The sequence below is a fragment of the Pectinophora gossypiella genome, chromosome 19, assembly GCF_024362695.1.
Source record: "Pectinophora gossypiella chromosome 19, ilPecGoss1.1, whole genome shotgun sequence".
Taxonomy (NCBI): domain Eukaryota; kingdom Metazoa; phylum Arthropoda; class Insecta; order Lepidoptera; family Gelechiidae; genus Pectinophora; species Pectinophora gossypiella.
The window spans coordinates 10,298,997-10,318,834 of NC_065422.1; the positions used below are offsets into that span (position 1 = coordinate 10,298,997).

Consider the following 19,838-nt stretch of genomic DNA (forward strand, 5'->3'; position numbering starts at 1 on the left):
ATAAGTAAGTAATAATAATTGTCTTAAGGGGCCTCTACGTGTTGGCTTCGGCCCCACGCACGCATTTCAAATGTCCGGGCCTCCATAGGCCAACGATATGGAAACGACATACAATAATAATAAATTACTTACGTAAATCACAATGAGTAGGAACTGGTTGACTGCGTGTATTGATACATCACTATGACGAAGTAATAATATTTCGATACAAATTCAATTGAAAATTTTCGCTTTGACGTCTCGTGAAAAATATCTCATTTAACTAAGGTGCAAAATAATCAAATAAGATTAACTTTTTAAAAAAAAAACTTGTTATCCCAATGGAGAAAGGCAAAGGCAAAGCCGTGCAGCCATCATCTTAATGTTATTTTTAGTCTCACCCAAACATTATAAGACCGGAGCCACGTCTCGAATTAATAATTATCCACGTTCTTAATTCAAATCCTTTCTAAAAGTGTTTCATCCAAAGCAGCTGTTTACTTTGACAGCTGTTAGACAATACAATTTCCTTTAGGTAGGTTGTCTGTGTGGCACCTGTACTTTTTAATAAAGCACATCTACGAACACGTAGCGGACGGCCAATCAGAGCGCCCGCCCGCCTACTTGATTAAATGTTTGTTTGGTTGGCACTACTTAATACCTTTTCCGGTGTCGCCATGTTTTTTTCCTCTTACTAGTCTGTGTTTGTGTCCACCGGGTGTTTTAATTTTTAATCTTGTCAAATCTAGTTCTAAAACCTCAGTGATTCTAAAATCATACTAAGTAGTTTGATTTCTGACTAACATATTCAATTCAACCTAAACCATCTATCCGTTCCGCTGACAATTTGGAGTAGGTTACTTAGCGGTTACTTTCTTGCATTATTTACAGCAAGCAGACAATCAAGACGCTTCTAGTGACTCCTCATTTGTTAAATTCTGATTAGTGGTTTAGACGTTAGGAGGGAACATACGTACATAGAAAGCGATCAAACACGTTAACCAACTTTTTGCTACGCCGCAGTCGGGAAAAAAACGGAAAGAAGATTGGTTATCGCGTAATGTTTTTCTTTTTTAGGAAGGATATAAATAAGGAGTCTGTTGGGACAAAGAGACGTGGACAAAATGGATGAACGGCCGAGGGATCCCAATCCTTTAAGTGATCGATCAGTTAGCTGCCGAGTTTGTAGTGGGTGAAGATGACACGCAACACTAACTCGAAGAAAACACAAAATACGTACATAAACACACGAAGAGCGTGTTTTTTTATGTTTTTAGAGACGCTATAGGTATAAATGGAGGAAATGTATAGACGGTTCGTATTTTAGAGGTCACGCGTTAATTTAGGTTGATTTTTGGAAATATTAAAGGTTATATATAGTTTGTACGAGAACTTACATTTAAACTTTAGTCTGTTCCACGCCCTTAAAGTTTATTAAGTACTTACATAAATTAAACTTTACTCAAGAGTAGACCAATCAATCAATCAATATTACTTTATTGCACAACGACATATACAAAGGACATAAACATACTTACGAATAAAAACATAAGCACACTAAAAAGCATAACTAGACCAATATTTTTTCTCTTTTTTGTTTCTTTTGAGAACATAGCCGCCGCCGATTGATTTTGTCTTGCAGTTACTTTTTCTCTGCTATAGGGACAGGTTGTGAGAACCTGCAGTAGTTTTAGGTGGATGAGACGGTCGACATAAAAATTTATACAGAGTGTTAGTGACATCGTAACGAAAACTTTGAAGAATAATTCAGACCATGATTCTGAGGTGATATCAATTGGAATTTTCCGTCCAACCGGTTCCAATGGCCACAAGTGATATCACTACATAGTATAAACAAAGTCGCTTTTTCTTTCCCTATATCCCTATGTACGCTTAAATCTTTAAAACTACGCAACAGATTTTGATGCGTTTTTTTTTAATAGATAGAGTGATTCAAGAGGAAGGCTTATATATGTATATAATAACATTCATGAAACAGTGGAGAAATACTGGTATTTTTGAGGTTTTTAATGTGATGTCATAAGGTAAACGCTCCTATTACCGCCAGGTTAAGCTATGCTCTGATTACCTCTCAGAAATTAAGTACTTCTGTATTTGCTAGTGCAGCTTATTTATTTTATTTGTATTGTTATGACTGTCTTCTGCTAAATACATCAATAATTTTTAATTTTGAGTGAATATTTTGGATAAAAAATAATTTTATGTCCGAAAACTCACTTTCCTCTATTACCGCCACATAAATTGCGGTTTCTTTCTATTACCGCCTTTGCTGCATCGAATACCGCCAACGATATATCTAACCAACTATTCAGGTACAATAAAATACTTTATTTTTAAAAAAAGTTGTTTTAATACCGTATTTTTACCACTGTTAATGTAGTTAATAGATACATAAATTGGGAAGGCACTGTCTCTCAAAATACAGGTTCACCTAGTTTGAAAGACAGCGTTCCAACAAAAACTGTAAACGAACTGTTTTCAATAATCATCATCATCAACAGCCGTATGACGCCCACTGCTGGGCATAGGCCTCCCCCAAGGATCTCCACAACGATCGGTCCTGCGCTGCCCGCATCCAGCGGCTTCCCGCCACTTTCACCAGATCGTCGGTCCACCTTGTAGCGGGCCTATCCACTGAGCGTCGTCCGACACGTGGTCGTCACTCCAGAACCTTTCCGCCCCAGCGGCCATCGGTTCTCCTCGCTATGTGTCCTGCCCACTGCCACTTCAGTTTTGCAATTCTCCGAGCTATGTCGGTGACTTTAGTTCTCCTGCGGATCTCCTCATTTCTGATTCGATCAAGCAGGGAAATACCGAGCATAGCTCTCTCCATTGCCCGCTGAGCGACACCGAGCCTCCTCACGAGACCCATAGTAAGCGGCCATGTCTCACTGCCGTAGGTCATCACTGGCAACGCGCGCTGGTCAAAGACTTTCGTCTTGAGACACAGGTATTTTGGACGAGACCCGAACGCTGCCCATCCGAGTTGGATCCGACGAGAGATCTCTTTCTCGAAGTTGGACTTACCTAACTGGATTATTTGTCCTAGGTAAATATACTGGTCTACAACTTCGAGTGTAACGTACCCAAAAGCTTAAAAATATCCTCCAATGCAGCAGTGAACAGTTTCGGAGAGATGACATCTCCCTGTCTCACTCCTCGCTGCAGTTGGATCGGATTAGAGCTCTGGTTCTGTACTCGAACTGACATAGTGGCATTTTGGTAGAGGTCTCTTAGCTTTTCGATGTACCTATGGTCCACTTGGCACCTCTGAAGAGACTGCAACACCGCTCAGGTCTCGATCGAATCAAAGGCTTTCTCATAGTCCACAAACGCCAAGCAAAGTGGCAGATTATACTCTTCGGTCTTCTGTATAACCTGCCGCAGCGTATGGATGTGGTCTATGGTGCTAAAGCCTTTTCGGAAACCGGCTTGTTCGGGAGGCTGGAAGTCGTCAAATCTGCAAGCGAGACGATTCGTAATGACCCTCGAAAACAACTTGTAGACATGGCTCAGAAGCGAGATAGGTCTGTAGTTCTTCAGTAGGGCTTTATCACCTTTCTTGAAGAACAGGATCACCTCGCTTCCGCTCTATGCCCTCTGCGTTTTGCCCTGAAATATGACGGAATTGAAGAGGGAGGGCTTTGAGTATTGGCGTTCCGCCCGCTCTCAGAAGTTCTGCTGTGATTCTGTCATCTCCTGCCGCTTTGTTGTTTTTGAGCTGTTTGAGGGCCGTCCTAATCTCGTACAGGCTGACGTCCGGGATATCTTCAGTGTAGTGTCGGGTAAGCTTGGCTCGAGGGTCTCGAGCCATGCTTTCGCCTGATGTTTTCGTGGAATATAGCTGTCTATAGAAACTCCCTATCTCCCTCAGGATTTCGGGAGTCGACGAAATGATTCTATATGAGGAGTTTTCAATAAACTTTATTATTATTGTTATTTTTTTATTAAATGAATTATGACATAAACTACAGAAAAATCTTTTGGTTTCATAGATTTATATACATAATTGACGTCTGTCTCTGTCCATCCGTCTGTCTCTGTCCGTCCGTCTGTCCGTCCGTCTGTCTCTGTCTATCCGTCTGTCTCTGCCTATCCGTCTGTCTCTGCCGGTCCGTCTGTCTCTGTCTATCCGTCTGTCTCTGTCCGTCCGTCTGTCCATCCGTCTGTCTCTGTCCGTCCGTCTGTCTCTGTCCGTCCGTCTGTCTCTGTCCGTCCGTCTGTCTCTGTCCGTCCGTCTGTCTCTGTCTGTCCTTCTGTCTGTCTATGTCCGTCCGTCTGTCTCTGCCTGTCCTTCTGTCTCTGTCTGTTCTTCTGGCTCTGTCCGTCCGTCTGTCCCTGTCCGTCCGTCTGTCTCTATCTGTCCGTCCGTTTCGGTCTGTCCGTCCGTCTGTCTCTATCTGTCCGTCCGTCTCTGTCAGTCCGAAGAATAATGCATCACCCTGTCTATAAATCATAAGAGGGAATCTATGGTGGCGGTAATAGAAACATGTATGTAATTTCTGTGTTTCAATTTCCGCCACATAAAAATTAGCCTTAAGAAAACAAATAAATATTCAAAATGAGAGCTACGTATGTAATAACCAGTTTCAAAGCATATTTTAATAAATATATAAAGTATTTAAATTAGAAATTCATAATTACTTCAACTACTTGTTCATACATTTCTTAAAAAATACATTAACTTATATGCAGCACAGGATACTTGAATTCCACCAAATGTGTGGCGTTAATAGATTTTAATATAGTTCATGAACCATACTATAAAATAAGATGATAACATTATGAATGATTGGGCATGTTACCTTAAATAACTAAAAAATACAAATATCATACAAATATCGATCGCCGCCATAGGTGGCGGTAATAGTAACCAAACTGCAAATGTATGCTTCTATCACCGCCACATTTTAAAACTCAAATTAATCATTTAAAACTAACACAAATGTCAAATATAGCATGCTTTCTCAGTTCTTAAACGTATTAACAAGTAGTTATAATTACTAAAATGAAGAAAAATATGTTTCATCGGACACAAAACCTTAAGAAAAAAATGTTGTATGCTTATGCATTTCAGTAGTGGCTTGTATGGAGCGCGTTGCTTGCGCGGACACTGCACACTTACAGACCAATCACAAATTAGACTGTTGTTGCCCACGCTCAGGGGTATGTTCGTTTCATGGTCAATTAATACATGTATCTTTTGACATTTGAATCAATTTTCTATCTCGGACACAATTCAAAATATCCGCAATTTAAAAAAGGTGGCGGTAAACGATGTCGATTTTTGGGTGGCGTTAATAGGAGCGTTTACCTTAAATAATTTCATTTTTTCCTCAGCATTGCACCCGAGTGAAGCCGGGGCGGGTCGCTAGTTATTTAAAAAACATAAGGCAAGCTCACGACTACATCCCAATTGGGGTAGTCAGAGATGCATCCGTCGCAAGATGAACTAAGTAGACACTCCTCAGCGAGCTTTCTGTTAGAACAACGTGATAGGCGGTGAGCCGTATCGCCGTCTAATAATAGTCAAGCCAACTGTGTTGGTGGAAACTGCACTTAAGATAAATTAATAACTCATTGGTGCAAGTCTGATACCGGGGTAATACTACTTTATTAAACACAATGCAATTGATATATTTACTTAACACGTTCGCTGTGTAACTGAAAATTAAATATCAACCCCTCACGTGCACTGTTATTTTACGATAAACACGTTGGAAGATATGTACATAGACACACTATGGCAAGAAAAATGTGTCCCACATATGGGTCATGCGCGTATGAGTTACAAATTTATTGCCTGATATGTGGTTCATACACAGTGAACGTGGTAAATGTAACTTGCGCGCTCTACAAACCCTAACAACTTAGCAAAGGAGAAATTAAATTCACTTTGGCAACATGCACTGTAATTGTAGCACAAATGAAACTGTTAAAAATAAATTGCTGTGTAAAATAGTCCCGGATTATACCTACGCTCGGCAGCGAATTTATTTACAATTTAAACTAAATGCGGTCCCACCAAGTTTCAATTCACGATTTGGCTCCCAGAGCTTGAAATAAAATGGCATTTGAATGTTAGATGCACCGCGTTCAGTGTAAAGTTGCATTCAGATGAAAATTGGTGCCGCCTCGGCGGTGCTTTTTAGGGTTGTGGACCCAAAATATAAGGAGCCTTAAATTATCAACCCCTCACATGCAATATTAATTTTCAATAAACACATTGGAAATTTTTGTAAATGGACACACTATTTCAAGAAAAAATGTGCCCCACATATGGGACATGCACGTATGAGTTTCAAATTTATTGCCTCATATGTGGTACATACACAATTAACGCGTTAACTTTTTCGCTATCGACACGTGTGACGTGACTATCCGTCTATCGGGTCTCTAAGCGTAGTATTAATAAACTAATCTCAGCTTTGAGACTGCCCTCAAGATCATGTCGATGTTCTTATATAAAAATAGTAGTAATCAGATAAGGTAGATATTAATATTTAACAAGGCCTGTAACAACAAAAACTAAGATGGGTAGGTATAAAATATGCGGAACTCTTGGTACGCAAGCGTCTAACGCTTGTCCGGTTTTGTATTCCCATATACATATTTAAAGCTAAAGTGTTTACTAATGTGCTGTATTTGAATAAGTCAGCGACTAAAATGATATCCAGGCCTTTGTCATTTGCGTACCTTTCATGAATTTAAACAGATTTTGTATAAGTTAATTCATTTATCACTACGTTGGTAGGATTTAATTCTAAAATATTTGTAAGATAGGTAAATATTTTAAATCGTGCATACATAAAGAAAGAAAACAATTGGTCGCTCGACGAATTTATTAAAAACATCACAGAAGGGAAGATAAAAGGAAAGAGGGGAAGGGGAAGGCCAAGAAGACCGTAAATGGAACAAATTAAAGAGAAGGCGATCGTCGTATCTTGAAAGAATTTAAAGGATAGATATGAGTGGCTAATGCTACACCGACTTAAAGGGGGAGACCTACTCTTTAGTGGCTTACGGTTATTAAATTTAAGACTAAAGTACGACCCAGAGGGGGTGAAGTAAATTCAGCTCGGCGTCCGGTACGAATTGGTGCGGGCGGAGAGCCACGTAACATTATTCTTTATTCCACGGTACGACTGAACCTCCTAGGCCACTACAGAAGCTTATGTGGCGGAGCCAACTTGGCCAGCTAGTTCCGCCCACATGCAACAGATGGCGCCACATTCAATAATACAGTTTTAAAGCAGTCGTGAAACGCGATATCGAAGTTTACACAGCAAGACGCATATATACAACTTCCAATATAACACCGTTGGATCGTCGATCCCTAGTCACACTGCTAACTTGTGGCTGGCGGGGTACTATGCTCAATTCGGTACACCCTCGCCGCCAAACTCTTTTCAATGTAAATAACCCCTTTTCACGGTGGCAAAATGTATAAGTAGATGTACCACTCGCATTGTATGTACCTTCATATTCGTGGCGAAGCGTGTCTACAATATAACTGATTCCATTTTACTATAGTGCAGTTTTTACTAACACAGTTGTTTCGACTATTATAAACGGCGATACGGCTTACCACCTATAACGTTGGACTAACAGTAAGACTCGGTGAGGTGTGGGTATACTCAGTTCATTTTGCGATGGATGTACCTCTGACTTCCCCATTAAAAATATAGTCGTGAAAATTCCTATCTGTAATATAGGGTACACATTACACGGATTTTCGCTCAGAAATACCTATGTTTGCAAAGGATAATAGCGCAGATGGAGTCAAAACTAAACTTTGGCGCGCATCAAAATTTCACCAATTCGGAGTGTGAATTAGGAATCCTCCGTGTATAAAACTTTTCACCTTTCCCCGAATTTCAATCAAAGTTTCATAGTGTACGGGGAAGGTGTGAAAGTTGGCTCGGATAGCTGTATAAATAATGTACGGGTTTTACATTTATTGTGGGATTTTCCGGGGATATAGCCCGGATTTGATGCTTCAAGATAAGTTAGAGTAAACATTGTTCTCTTTCAAAAAATAATCCGAGAACGTCTGTGCCAAGCAGTGGGTGGTTTTCTGTTCTTTCCGAGTCGATGGCGATCGATATTAATTTTTTGCTGACCAATAATTGGCCACGCTTACGGCATTGTCAGTGGCTACGTGAAGGTCTTTAATAGTGCAGGTGTTAGAGGGGTTTGATAGTGGGTGGTGTTCTATAAGAATCCTTCGAAGTGTCACGGGTTCGAATCCAGACTTGGGCTCGAAATTCGATTCCACTGAATTCAATTTTGTGTTTGAATTCACATTTGGATCGTAGATAATTGATATCACGTGGTTTTCAGGATTTTCATACATAAACTCACGTCTATTTCCCACCGGGGTAAGCAGAGACTATAGAATTCCATTTGCTTCGATCCTGACACACTTCTCTTGCTTCCTCTACATTCATCAATCGCTTCATACTACACGCACGCTGGTTCAGAGTAGATCGTATTAAACCTTTTCTAATGACATCTCCAATTTGTTTTCTTTTTGGATTCCAGGATTTGTGCCCTGTTAATGGCAAAAGCTCCCCCTATTAACGAGACCGAAACAGTTGGCGAAGAGTGGGGATGGATCTTCGGCTAAAGAGTACACTTCTCCGGGCCTGTTTATCAAAACTTACAAGCAGAGTATTACGTATTACGAATTTTCAATATTACAAGAATGTGTTTATCGAAACTACACTTGTAAATTACATGCCACCGGAGCCGTGGTAGCCCAGTTGGTAGAAAGCTTGTCTCTCACTTTGAGATCGCAGATTCGAATCCAGCACACACCTAAAACAATGATTGTCGAATTTGTTTTCGAACTCATGTTTGGATCATAAATGATTCACGTGCTAACCGGTAAAGGAAACATCGTGAGGATACCTACATTCCCAAGAAATGCACTTTCGGAGGTATGTGACCTAACCGGTATTGGGCTGGTTTTCTTTGCAGGTTGGAAGGTCAGACAGGTCGCTTTTGTAAAAAACCGGACCTGTCAAATCGGGATAATGCTAGGGAGATGACACATGTAAATTACATGTTACAAGTGTCAATATTTATTTCACAAGTATATTTTACAATCCCTCTACTTTTTTCGATAAACGAAATTTACACGTACTTGTAACTTGTAGCTTGTGAACGTGTAGACTTGTAAGTCTTGATAAACACAGCACTGAGCGCGGATATACTAAGACATTTACAAATAAAACACATATACTTACTGTCAATCTATTTATTTGTATTATATTCTTATCACTATTAGTTTAGCTTACAATTACCATCAATATAATCAACATGAAGTACAAATTAAATTATAAGATTCATTCGTTTGGACATCACAATCATAATGATAATACTCATGCATTGGCGTGCATTACAAGACTTTTAAGAGGTAATTATACTATTCAATCCACTCAGACCGATGCGTCAAGGTCGCATGGGGATCGGGAAAATCGACGCTGTCAGATTAGCTCTAGATCGTGGTTGCCATGGTTACGCCCCACGAACTCGCTCGAAATCGTGTTTGCCATGGTTACGACCCACAAACTCGCTCGAGATCATGGTTGCCATGGTTACGCCCCACGAACTCGCTCGAGATCGTGGTTACCATGGTTACGCTCACCAGTTCACTATTCTACACGATCCTGATCGCCGCGCCCGTGACCTTGACGCATCGCGCATAATGGATTGGAAAATGCAATAACCGCTTTAGACACCAGGGGGGTTAAAATGGCCATATCGAAGCAATTCATCTAAGAAAGCAGTATTGCTATTTGACATTTGTTTGCATTGCGCACTTACTTTTATGCTTCGATGTGGCCTTTTTAACCCCCCAGTTTTATAATTCTGATTCAGGCATATTTCGAAATATAGATGTGTGATTAAAAAGAACCATTTTTCCAATCACTTAATCAATCAAGCAATTGAAGAATTTAAATTGAATAATGGTGCTAACAACTTCCTCTCCTCTCCCTTTCTTTTTCGGCGGATAAGAAAGTGACAGGTATAACTTAAAATAAAATTAAGTATCTGCGGGAATCAGCACCAGCGATAGATCTTTAGATTAATTTGTAGATGTTCTAGAATATTCATTATTTATGTATTAAATTCAGCATAGTTGTAGATTATGAAGATTTTTGCTGAAAAAAGAATTGGTAAATAAAATATTTGTACTGCGTGGGAGTGGCCAATCACAAATTATATTAGAATAATATTATAACTAATAACATTAGAGACATCTTGTACTTGCAATATCAAATAAAGTGCTCTTTTCGAGTCAGCTTTAACAGAAACCAGGGAGGTTAAAATGGCCACATCGAAGCAATTCATCTAAGAAAGCAATATTGCAATTTGACATTTGCGCATATACAAGTAAGTGCGCAATGCAAATAAATGTCAAATAGCAATATTGCTTTCTTAGACGAGTTGCTTCGATGTGGCCATTTAACCCCCCTGATGTCAACTTGAACGATAAACAATTTAAAAATATAATTTTCTAAGCAAATTCATATTGATATGCATAAATGCAAATGAAAATGTTATGAATTTCCAGAATTTAATTTTTAATCATGTTTCCTAGGCCAGGAGTTGAATACTTATAAAACTTTACAGTCGATCAAAAATTATATCCATTACATTTTGCAGTTTACGTGTAAACCTGTCGATTACAGTGAAAATCTTACAAAAATATTGAACAATTTACGCAAACCATCTCTTTTCGAATCGACTTTAAGAAAGCTTATTTTAATTTAAAAAATAATCGAAATGGGGGTAGGTCTGTAAAAAAAAGTGAGATGTATATACATTGTTTTAAGTTTACGCGGTTATTATCATAATTAAAACACAATAACGGGCTCTTACCGCGTTTAAAATAGGGATATGAGACTCCCGATATTCATGACAGTTGCAACAGTGTCGAAATATCGGGAGTCTCATATCCCTATTTTAAACGCGGTAAGAACCCGTTATTATGTGTTTTAATTTAGATGTATACAGTGTTTATGTTATGTTCATCGTAATCAAAGTCCGTTAAATGATCTGTCATTAATTCGTAGCGTTTCGTCACACCAGAGCTCGAACACACATATAAAAATCTCGTACTCACCGTGTTCCGTTTAACGTGTAAGTGGGAGCGAGATAGACTATCCTCGCGCTCCCTTACTCCTTAGGGGCTTACGGACATTTAGACTAAAGTGAAACCCGCGGGGCAGTCTGATGCTATGCTGTTTGGAGTATGATCCATACCCCTCGATAGATAGAGAAAATCCAGCAGAGAGAAGCATATATCGTACCCTTATAATGAAAACCACGTAAGCGATTTTTGTAACAAAAACACCACGGAAATCGCTGTTAACAAAAATGTCTCGTTTTTAACCCATAATGAACTTAATTTAAAGGAATCAAGGTTTTGTTACAGAAAAACACATCAGAACATGACTTTTCAAAAAACCGCTTACGTGGTTTTCACTATTAAGCGATATTCTGTTTATGTTTATTTAATTAAACAGACGACCATAACGTGTCTGACTTTGCTAACTGACGTAATTGTATTTTTTTTGCTAAAATGATTTGTCTTATTGGCAAAAGGTGCAAATCAGTTTCGCCAAAAAATGCAGGTACGTGAGTTCGCGACATCAGCGACCGATGTAGCGACATGTGGCGTGTTAGGACGTAACGTCGCGTGTGGCGTGTTACCGCCATCCGTGGGACTGCTGTCCGCTCTGCGATTCTCAAATGTTGTTCATATCGTATAGCACTTGAGCGATCGTGCGCGACGCTTCGACCGTGCTAAGTGCGATGGATGCTAAGTGTGCTTCGTACGAACGGAGTTGTCTGAGGGAGAAAAGAAAAGATTTATTAGATATTACGTTTTAACTTGCTCTCCGTCTCCGTGGCCCAGTGGTTGAGCGTTGGGTTCACGATCCGGAAGTCCCGGATTCGAATCCCGGTGGGGACATATAAAATGTGTATGTTTACTAATAATAGAATACGATTGTATTTACTAACACCTATGGAGTGTAATGTCTGAAAATAAATCTTTATTATTATTATTATTTAACATTTAGGACATTGCAGGCTGATCACCCGTTGGTCCGAAAGTAAGATGACCTGTGCTTCGGAAGGCGTTAAGACGTTGGGCGGTTTCTACTTACTGGCGTACGTAGTCGTTACATGAGTCACGTCAAGGGTCTTTGGTGGTTTTAATAACCCTGACACGAAGGTTGATAAGGTTAGTAATGAGGAACTTGTCTCCGGACAGTAGTGTCACAGAGTAGTGTCTCAGAGATTTGCGGACTCAATTTATAAATTTGGTACTCAATTAGGTAAATTTTATTATCTATACAGTTTAGGGGATTATTGTTCCGGTACGATATTCTGTTAAAAAAATCTGTCCAAGTAGTGAAGGAGTATCTTGTCTTAGTATTGTCTGTCGAAACAATGACTTGTCGATCTATAATTATGTTTTCGGAGTTCGCTACGTGTCGAAGTAATGCGAGGAGCTCGGTGGCGCAGCGGTTAACGCGCTCGGTCTGCGATTGTTGAAGTAAAGCAACCTTCGCAAAGGCCGGTCATAGGATGGGTGACCACAAAAAAAAAATTTCATCTCTAGCTCCTCCGTGCTTCGGAAGGCACGTTAAGCCGTTGGTCCCGGCTGCATTAGCAGTCGTTAATAACCATCAATCCGCACTGGGCCCGCGTGATGGTTTAAGGCCCGATCTCCCTATCCATCCATAGGGAAGGCCCGTGCCCCAGCAGTGGGGACGTTAATCGGCTGATGATGAAGTAATGTACTGTCGAAATTCAGTCCGCAAATCGTAGCCTATTTGAGTTTGATAGCTCTTAGATTGCTTCCTTCACTTACAAACAAGCAGGAGACGCAGCTAGTTCTAGTCCTGTCGAATTAAATAGGTGGTTGCCCAAATCGACACCATTAACTCACCTTCGTCCAGTGTTGGAATAAATTACGATGTTCCTTAGAATAAGAGCGGCTGTCAATCGGATGCTCTTCGTCACTGGACCCTCGTTCTCATCCTATAATACAAAATACATAAATACTTCTATAGATGTTGACAACGGTTATAACTAGTAACCAACTTTGTAGCAGTAGCATGGCAGGCACGACAAATAACGCGGGCTGCGACCAATAGATAAGTTAACACTGCTTACTTAAGAGTACTTAGTTAAGAGTCTTTTTGTAATTATTTCTTTTTATTTTATTGTATTGTATTAACGCAGCTGTTTACGTGTACCCCTTTTAATGTAGCATGATTATAATGACAACAGGACAGAGATATAGTACATCGCCTAAAGCGAAAGAGGCGAGAGATGTCTCTTTTACGCTAACGGAGTACAACTTAGTACGAAAGAGACGAGAGATATTTCACTTTAATTATACTACGTTGAAAGGAGTATAGATAAATGGCCTACGTCTGTTGGTATTTTTTTTTATTGTTTAAGTATAGACGTTCCAAATTCATCCTGCTTAATGGCGTAAAAATGATCTCATATATTTTTGAACTTTGAATGATTTGTCGAGTCAAACATGCTACGTGCGTAATTATAATCATGAGCAATAACCCACTTTAGCCCACTTTAGAACCCTGTCGCACTAAGGTTATTGTCATTTAGTGAGACTACAGTTCAAATTGTCACTAAAGATAATGTGACATGTACTAAAATATGCTCGTGACATTTCTAGGCAAAACTGTACTTACAAGCTAGGTTCTAAGACTTGCAAAGCCATAACAAAAATGGCAATCGTTAAAAAGAAAAAGTAGAATAAAACAATAAAGTTTAATTTCAATAAGTATTCTAAACTTTATTGAACGGGAAGCATTCCAAGCAGTCATAAAAAAAGAAAGATAACTCATGCTTTTCTTTTATCTTCCTAACGTTTAACTGTGCCAGTGGAAATTACAGAGCCGTGGCAGCCCAGTTGGTAGAACGCTTGCCTCTCACTTTGAGGTCGCAGGTTCGAATCCAGCATAGGCGTAAACCAATGATCGTCGAATATGATTTCGAATTCACGTTTGGATCATAAATTAATTTCACTGAACCACATACACAGCGGTGAAAGAAAACATCGTGAGGCAACCCACATTGCCGAGAAATGCATTTTCGGAGGTATGTGACCTAGCCTGTAATGGGCTGGTTTTCCCTTCGCGGGTTGGAAGGTCAGACTGGCAGTCGCTTCTGTAAAAAATAGGACCTGTCAAATCTTCAGGTTAGGTAAGCGGACCCTGTGAAAAACGGGATAATGCTAGGGGGATGATGATCTCATTGGTGTAAGTCCGATACCGGGGATCAAACCGGCGCTCTCCATTTGAAATTCTGATTACAAAATAAAGACAGATCTAAAACTGATGAAAAACATTTTCTTTTTTCTATTTAACTTATTACCGTAATAAGTCCGACTTTTGTCACGTTTTTCTATGACGTCACGGTGTGCTTTTGCATACAAATTCCACTTAATTTCTTCTTTAGACGTTTAGTAAAAAGTAACTGATTTGACTAGTTGGAAACTAGCCTAAAAAAACTGACAAGCATTTTTTTATCTTTAGAGGGGCAATCGGCTTAGCCAGTCAGAACGTAAAAATCAAGCAATTTTGGACAGGAATCAATAGTCCAGTAGACCCAATGGTCTGCTAGTTAAGAGTCATTTAAGAAAAACAATCAAGCAGCAACACAGACAAACACAGAACCACAAGTGCAGTGCGTCACACAGACCATGGCATAACAAAACCAGGTATGCTCAATACTATGGCAAGCCGCCATTGCTAGCCCTTTGATGACGTAAGTGTTACCACTGTGTTACCATCAAATAAGTATCTCCAACATTCCAAGGAAGTAAATTTTATTATTGAAAATTAAGTAACTGACTAATGTATTTAATTACTATTACTTGTCACATGCGAGGTGTTAGTGACATCGTAACAAATACTGAGGGGGATGATTCAGACCATGATTCTGAGTTAATATCAAGTGGAATTTCCTGTCGGAAAATTCATGACAGTGTTTGTATTTTTTTTAATATTTTCAGTTCCATACTTTTGCGACGGAAAATTCCACTTGATATCAACTCAGAATCATGGTCTGATTTATCCCTTAAAGTTTTCGTTACGATGTCACTAACACCTTGCATAAAAAAATTATTAAAACTGTAAGTAAATATTTTACTAAAAGTTCAAAATTTCCTTGCAAATTAAAGACATTGGTCGTGGGTAATTTATTTTTTACGCAATGGCAACACAGGTCGGTTGACGTCAGCTGGACTAAGCTTGAAATGTTAGCTGTCACTTTTGAGTATAGCTGGTTTTCTTATACCATGACACAGACAAACAGTAGCGTGGCTCACCAGTTGCTCCGTCGCGCGGCCCATATCAGCGCGGTGCTGCCGACCAATATGTTAGTGACAAACTGTGCTCACACCGTGTACACTTATAATAGATAATGTAGAACTGCCCTACGTTCACATTTAGGGTCGAACTCCATCTGGCCGTTACGCGTCGCACTTCCCCTATGCTTCTATCCTTATTGATGCCGATTCCAGTACGGTCACGAGCACTAATATGTATACACTTTGGTCACATTGTCACATTGACTTGTTTAACAAATTGAACTGTAAGTCTCACTAAATGTCAAATATGTTAGTGCGACAGAGTCCTAAAGTAGGTACATTATGTTGCTCATGACTGTACACACCATTTAATTTTATTTTAAGTTATACCTGTCATTTTCTTAAACGCCGAAAAGGAAAGGGCCCATCCCTATTAATCAACAGGCGTAAAATTTATTTAGAAGACGGTGGGCGGCAGCATACAGAAGGCGGTCCACGCAGCATATAGCCGTACCAAGTGGAAAACCATAACCTGTGGTCGCGATCCTCAGCAGTGAGGGAACGAAGAAGAAGAAAATAAAATTTATGGAACACACGTCAACTTTAGGCAGAGTTTAAAAAACCCTCCCAACATTTTATATTGGCCAATTACCTGACAGAATTAAGTTGACAGAACACGTGAAACGGGAAGCATGTCAGTGGTATGCCTATGTTATTCGCACGGGTTATTCATTCATTTTAAAAATAACATATATCAATCTCCCGTCCCTTTCCTTTTCGGTGGATAAGAAAATGACGGATATAACTTAAAATAAAATTAGGTGTCTGCAGGAATCAGGACCTTTAATTACTTAAAAAAATGTGCTACCAAAGCTTTTTAGCTATAGAAGAGCGGTAACTCCTGGCACAGGCTGTACAAGTCTAAAAGGAGGTTACAGCCACTATATTTTCTTATACAAGTGTCTAAATAAAATAAATATTTTTTTTAAGTTATTTTCTGACACTCAGAACCGTAATTTGCTAGAGCGAGATAAAGACTCCCGGCGACCGCACTCCTACTGCCTCGTCGATTCCGCCACGTGCGGTCGCGTTATCTCGCTCGAGCAAATGACTGTTCTGAGTGATAGTAAAGGATAGAAGTATAGGAAAGTGGAATTTTGGGCCGAAATCCGTACCAACTAGTGCAGTAGACTGTAAACACTCGCTGCCATAGACGAGTAAACACAAGGTGAGCGGCAACGAATGAATGTAAACGTAGGATTACTCAGGCGATAAATCTAGACCAGCGACTCTTAAAGTGGATTCCATAGAAATGTTACCAAGGATCCGAGAAAGCATTGTCTGTCAGACGTAATTGGGTCGTGTACTAGGATCAAGATAAATTATGAAATTCTGATTACTAAATAAACACAGATCTAAAACTAACGAAAGACATTTTCTTTTTTCTATTCAACTTATTTATTAATTTTAATCCAGAAAAACTTAATAAGTCCGACATTTTATCACTTTTTCTATGACGTCACAGTGTGCTTCATACAAATTCCATAGTAATTTCGTGTTTGACGTTTAATAAAAAGTAACTGATTTGACTAGTTGGAAACTAACCTATTGTCCTTATTTAAATTATTGTCTTCTATTTTTAAATCATTTGATATGAGGTTCCATAATATAAAGCGTATTTGGTGGGTGTTTCGTTATTGTAAAACTTTGAGAACCCCTGGTCTAAACATATCGCCTAACTTGAAAACTTTTAAGGAACTAGGTTGTTAATTATGCCTAAGACCTCTTCTAACGTAGCATGATTAGAATAGCAAGACAGAGATATAGAACTTCGCCTTGCGCGAAAATGACGAGAGATCTCTCTTTCGCACTGACGATATATAGCTTATTACGAAAGAGACGAGAGATATTTATTTATCAAGACATGTCACTGTAATCATGCTACGTTATAAAGGGTGTAAACTGAGTGTATTCACCAGGTCCTGTTAATACTAGAATACCTTTCTCTTAGTGCTAATTCCTGTACACACCATTTAATTTTATTGTGAGTTACACCTGTCATTTTCTTATTCGCTGAAAAAGAAAGGGACGGCAAATCGACAAGCATAAAATTTATGGAACACACGTCAAATTTAGGCAGAATTCTAAAACAACAAAGAACCCTCTATTTTTTTTACATCGGCCAATAACCCGATAGAATTAAGTTGATGTCACGTAAAACGAGTTGCATACCAGCGATATACTTATTCGTCCGGGTCATTCATTCATTCACTCATTCATTTTAAAATTAAAAGCCGTCAATCATCCGTCCCTTTTCTTTTCGGTGGATAAGAAAATGACAGGTATAACGTAAAAGAAAATAATATGGTGTCTACAGGAATTAGCGCTATTATATGCATTATTTGGTCTAAAAAATACTTAGTATTTTGTCAATAAAAATAAGTCTTAGAGCTGGCCGAAAAAGGGCAATGACCTCTTTTCGGCCAATTCTGACAGCTGTCTTACGCACGATAGCTAGAATCAGACTTTAGTTTTAGCCGTATTGATGAGTATGAGTTAGTGAGATAGTATATAGAATACTAACCATGAGTTCGCGAGGGTTGAACATATCAGCTGCATGTTTGTTCAGGGCCGCTAGGGCTGCGTTTGGCGGGTACCCCAGGGCGACGGGCTTACTCGCTTCCGCTTCCGCTGCCGCGTGTCGGCGCGAGTTGAAAATTGCCTTCAACGCCTGTTAAAACCGATTACTTTTTTTATTACGTACAACTTAGAGGCAACTTACTGCAAATGCAAAGTTAAAAGCAATAACAGAATGATTAAGAGCTGACTGAGGATTTTGGGTAATATTTATTGGGTTATATTAATTGGAGACACAAAGTCTTCTTCTCTCGTGTGGGTTGTGATTTCTGAAGTCAATGCCCGACTTCATCAACCCTGGTGTCAGGGTTACTATTGAGCTGCCAAAGGCCCCTGACATGGCTCATGTATATATGTCACCGTAAAATTGTAAATAACGTTAGATTATAATCTATCTATTATAGAGATTGTGAACTGTCGAAAAATTGTGAAACGTAATATACTGCTTACAATTTAACGTATTATTATTCGTCAGATTATAATCTATCGAAGTGAAACCGTCAAATTATAATAATCTAACGTTATTTACAATTTTACGGTGACATATATAAGTAACGACTATATAAGTAAAATAGTAGCTGGAACGGATTGCTTAACGTGGCCTATAAAGCACGGATCATCTTACTTTCGGACAACTGGGTAATCTGATCAGCCTGCAATGTCCTGACCAAACTACAGATTATTTTTTGGGTATTATGTCGCCACTGAAATTCGAACCAGAGAATTCCAGGCCGTGAGCCTACAGGTCAACCACTGGACTACGGAAGCCGTTGTTTGTGTACTTACATGTGGCGTGCAATGTTTGTCGGTGAGATGGTTGAGTAGTGCGAAGGTTCTGCGAGGAACGCGGTCGCAGTCTAGCCACAGACAAGGTGCCTCGCCGCCCGCGTTCGGGGGGCAATGTGTCTTCGCTGCGTGCGCAAATACCTCCGTTGCGTTCTCGAATGTTCTGTCACAGACATACATGAAGCATAATTAGATCCGCAATATACAAATGCTTGCGACCTGGCGAGGAATGGGTAGTCTCTGCCTGCCCATTCGTCGTTACTAACATGATATACCTAATAGTATATGATACTACACAGAATAAATAATATTATTGGACGGACAATCGTATCGATGTCGAGCTAGGTTTACCTCACTTTCACACGTGTATGAAAGTACATACATAGACGCGTATTTTCCGCCTTCTTTCAGAGACTTTGGACTTCAAGTTGCTAGAGGGCTTCTTCGACATTCATAAATCGTTTTATACACGCACGCCGGTTCAGAGTAGATCCTACTAAACCTTTTTTGGGACATCCCCAATTCACTTTCAAACCGTAAACGAAGGGTTACTTACTTGCCGCAGCCTCTCCAATGACAAATCCAGGGTGTCTCGTCTTGTCCAGGTTGTACCGTCACCGGCGTCACCGGGGGCGGAGTCGCCGTCGGCTTTGGAGTCACCGGCTGCAATAAAATAACAAAACCTGTCTATATACATCCCAGGCTCAGGCCTCTCCTCCTTCTCATAAGGGGTATGGAGAATACTAATCAGGATGCATCAGTGCGGGTTAGAAACTATATTATGGATAGTCGCGAGTACTTTTTTTAAATATAGTGACTCCATTTTTTGTTTTTTTTTTTTCAAAAATATGTTTCCAGCGGGACTTGAACCCACAGCTTTTGTTAGGCCGAGACGAGCATGTGACCCATTAAAGGAAAAGAGAAAGAAATTATTCATTATGTAAAAGGACGCCACACACAATAACAATACCAAACCACCGGATCCTCATCCTGCACTATCCAGGTAACCAGCACGGACTTTTGGTGTCTTGATTACTTTAGATTAAAA

At 39.6% G+C, this 19,838-nt stretch overlaps 1 protein-coding gene and 1 long non-coding RNA gene across 8 annotated transcripts in view; one reads left to right on the plus strand and one right to left on the minus strand.

Annotated features, from left to right (window-relative positions):
* The first annotated feature begins 703 nt into the window (after positions 1 to 703).
* LOC126375761 (uncharacterized) lies at positions 704 to 8,660 on the plus strand. The gene is made up of 3 exons (XR_007567647.1): positions 704 to 831; positions 1,057 to 1,417; positions 8,545 to 8,660. It is a non-coding gene; the product is annotated as an uncharacterized LOC126375761 (long non-coding RNA).
* Positions 8,661 to 9,246: 586 nt separating this feature from the next.
* Positions 9,247 to 19,838, minus strand: part of LOC126375624 (AT-rich interactive domain-containing protein 2) — a 40,937-nt gene continuing 30,345 nt past the window's right edge. For 6 of the 7 annotated variants that reach the window (XM_050022610.1, XM_050022612.1, XM_050022611.1 and 3 more), the window contains 6 exons: positions 19,347 to 19,453; positions 18,791 to 18,953; positions 17,952 to 18,098; positions 15,386 to 15,421; positions 12,971 to 13,062; positions 9,247 to 11,862 (listed from right to left, as the gene is read on the minus strand). In XM_050022610.1, the coding sequence (XP_049878567.1) occupies positions 11,760 to 11,862; positions 12,971 to 13,062; positions 15,386 to 15,421; positions 17,952 to 18,098; positions 18,791 to 18,953; positions 19,347 to 19,453 (648 nt within the window). In that variant the 3' untranslated portion in view covers positions 9,247 to 11,759. The remainder of the gene's footprint in view (positions 11,863 to 12,970; positions 13,063 to 15,385; positions 15,422 to 17,951; positions 18,099 to 18,790; positions 18,954 to 19,346; positions 19,454 to 19,838) is intronic. The other variant, XM_050022613.1, reaches the window with a different exon arrangement.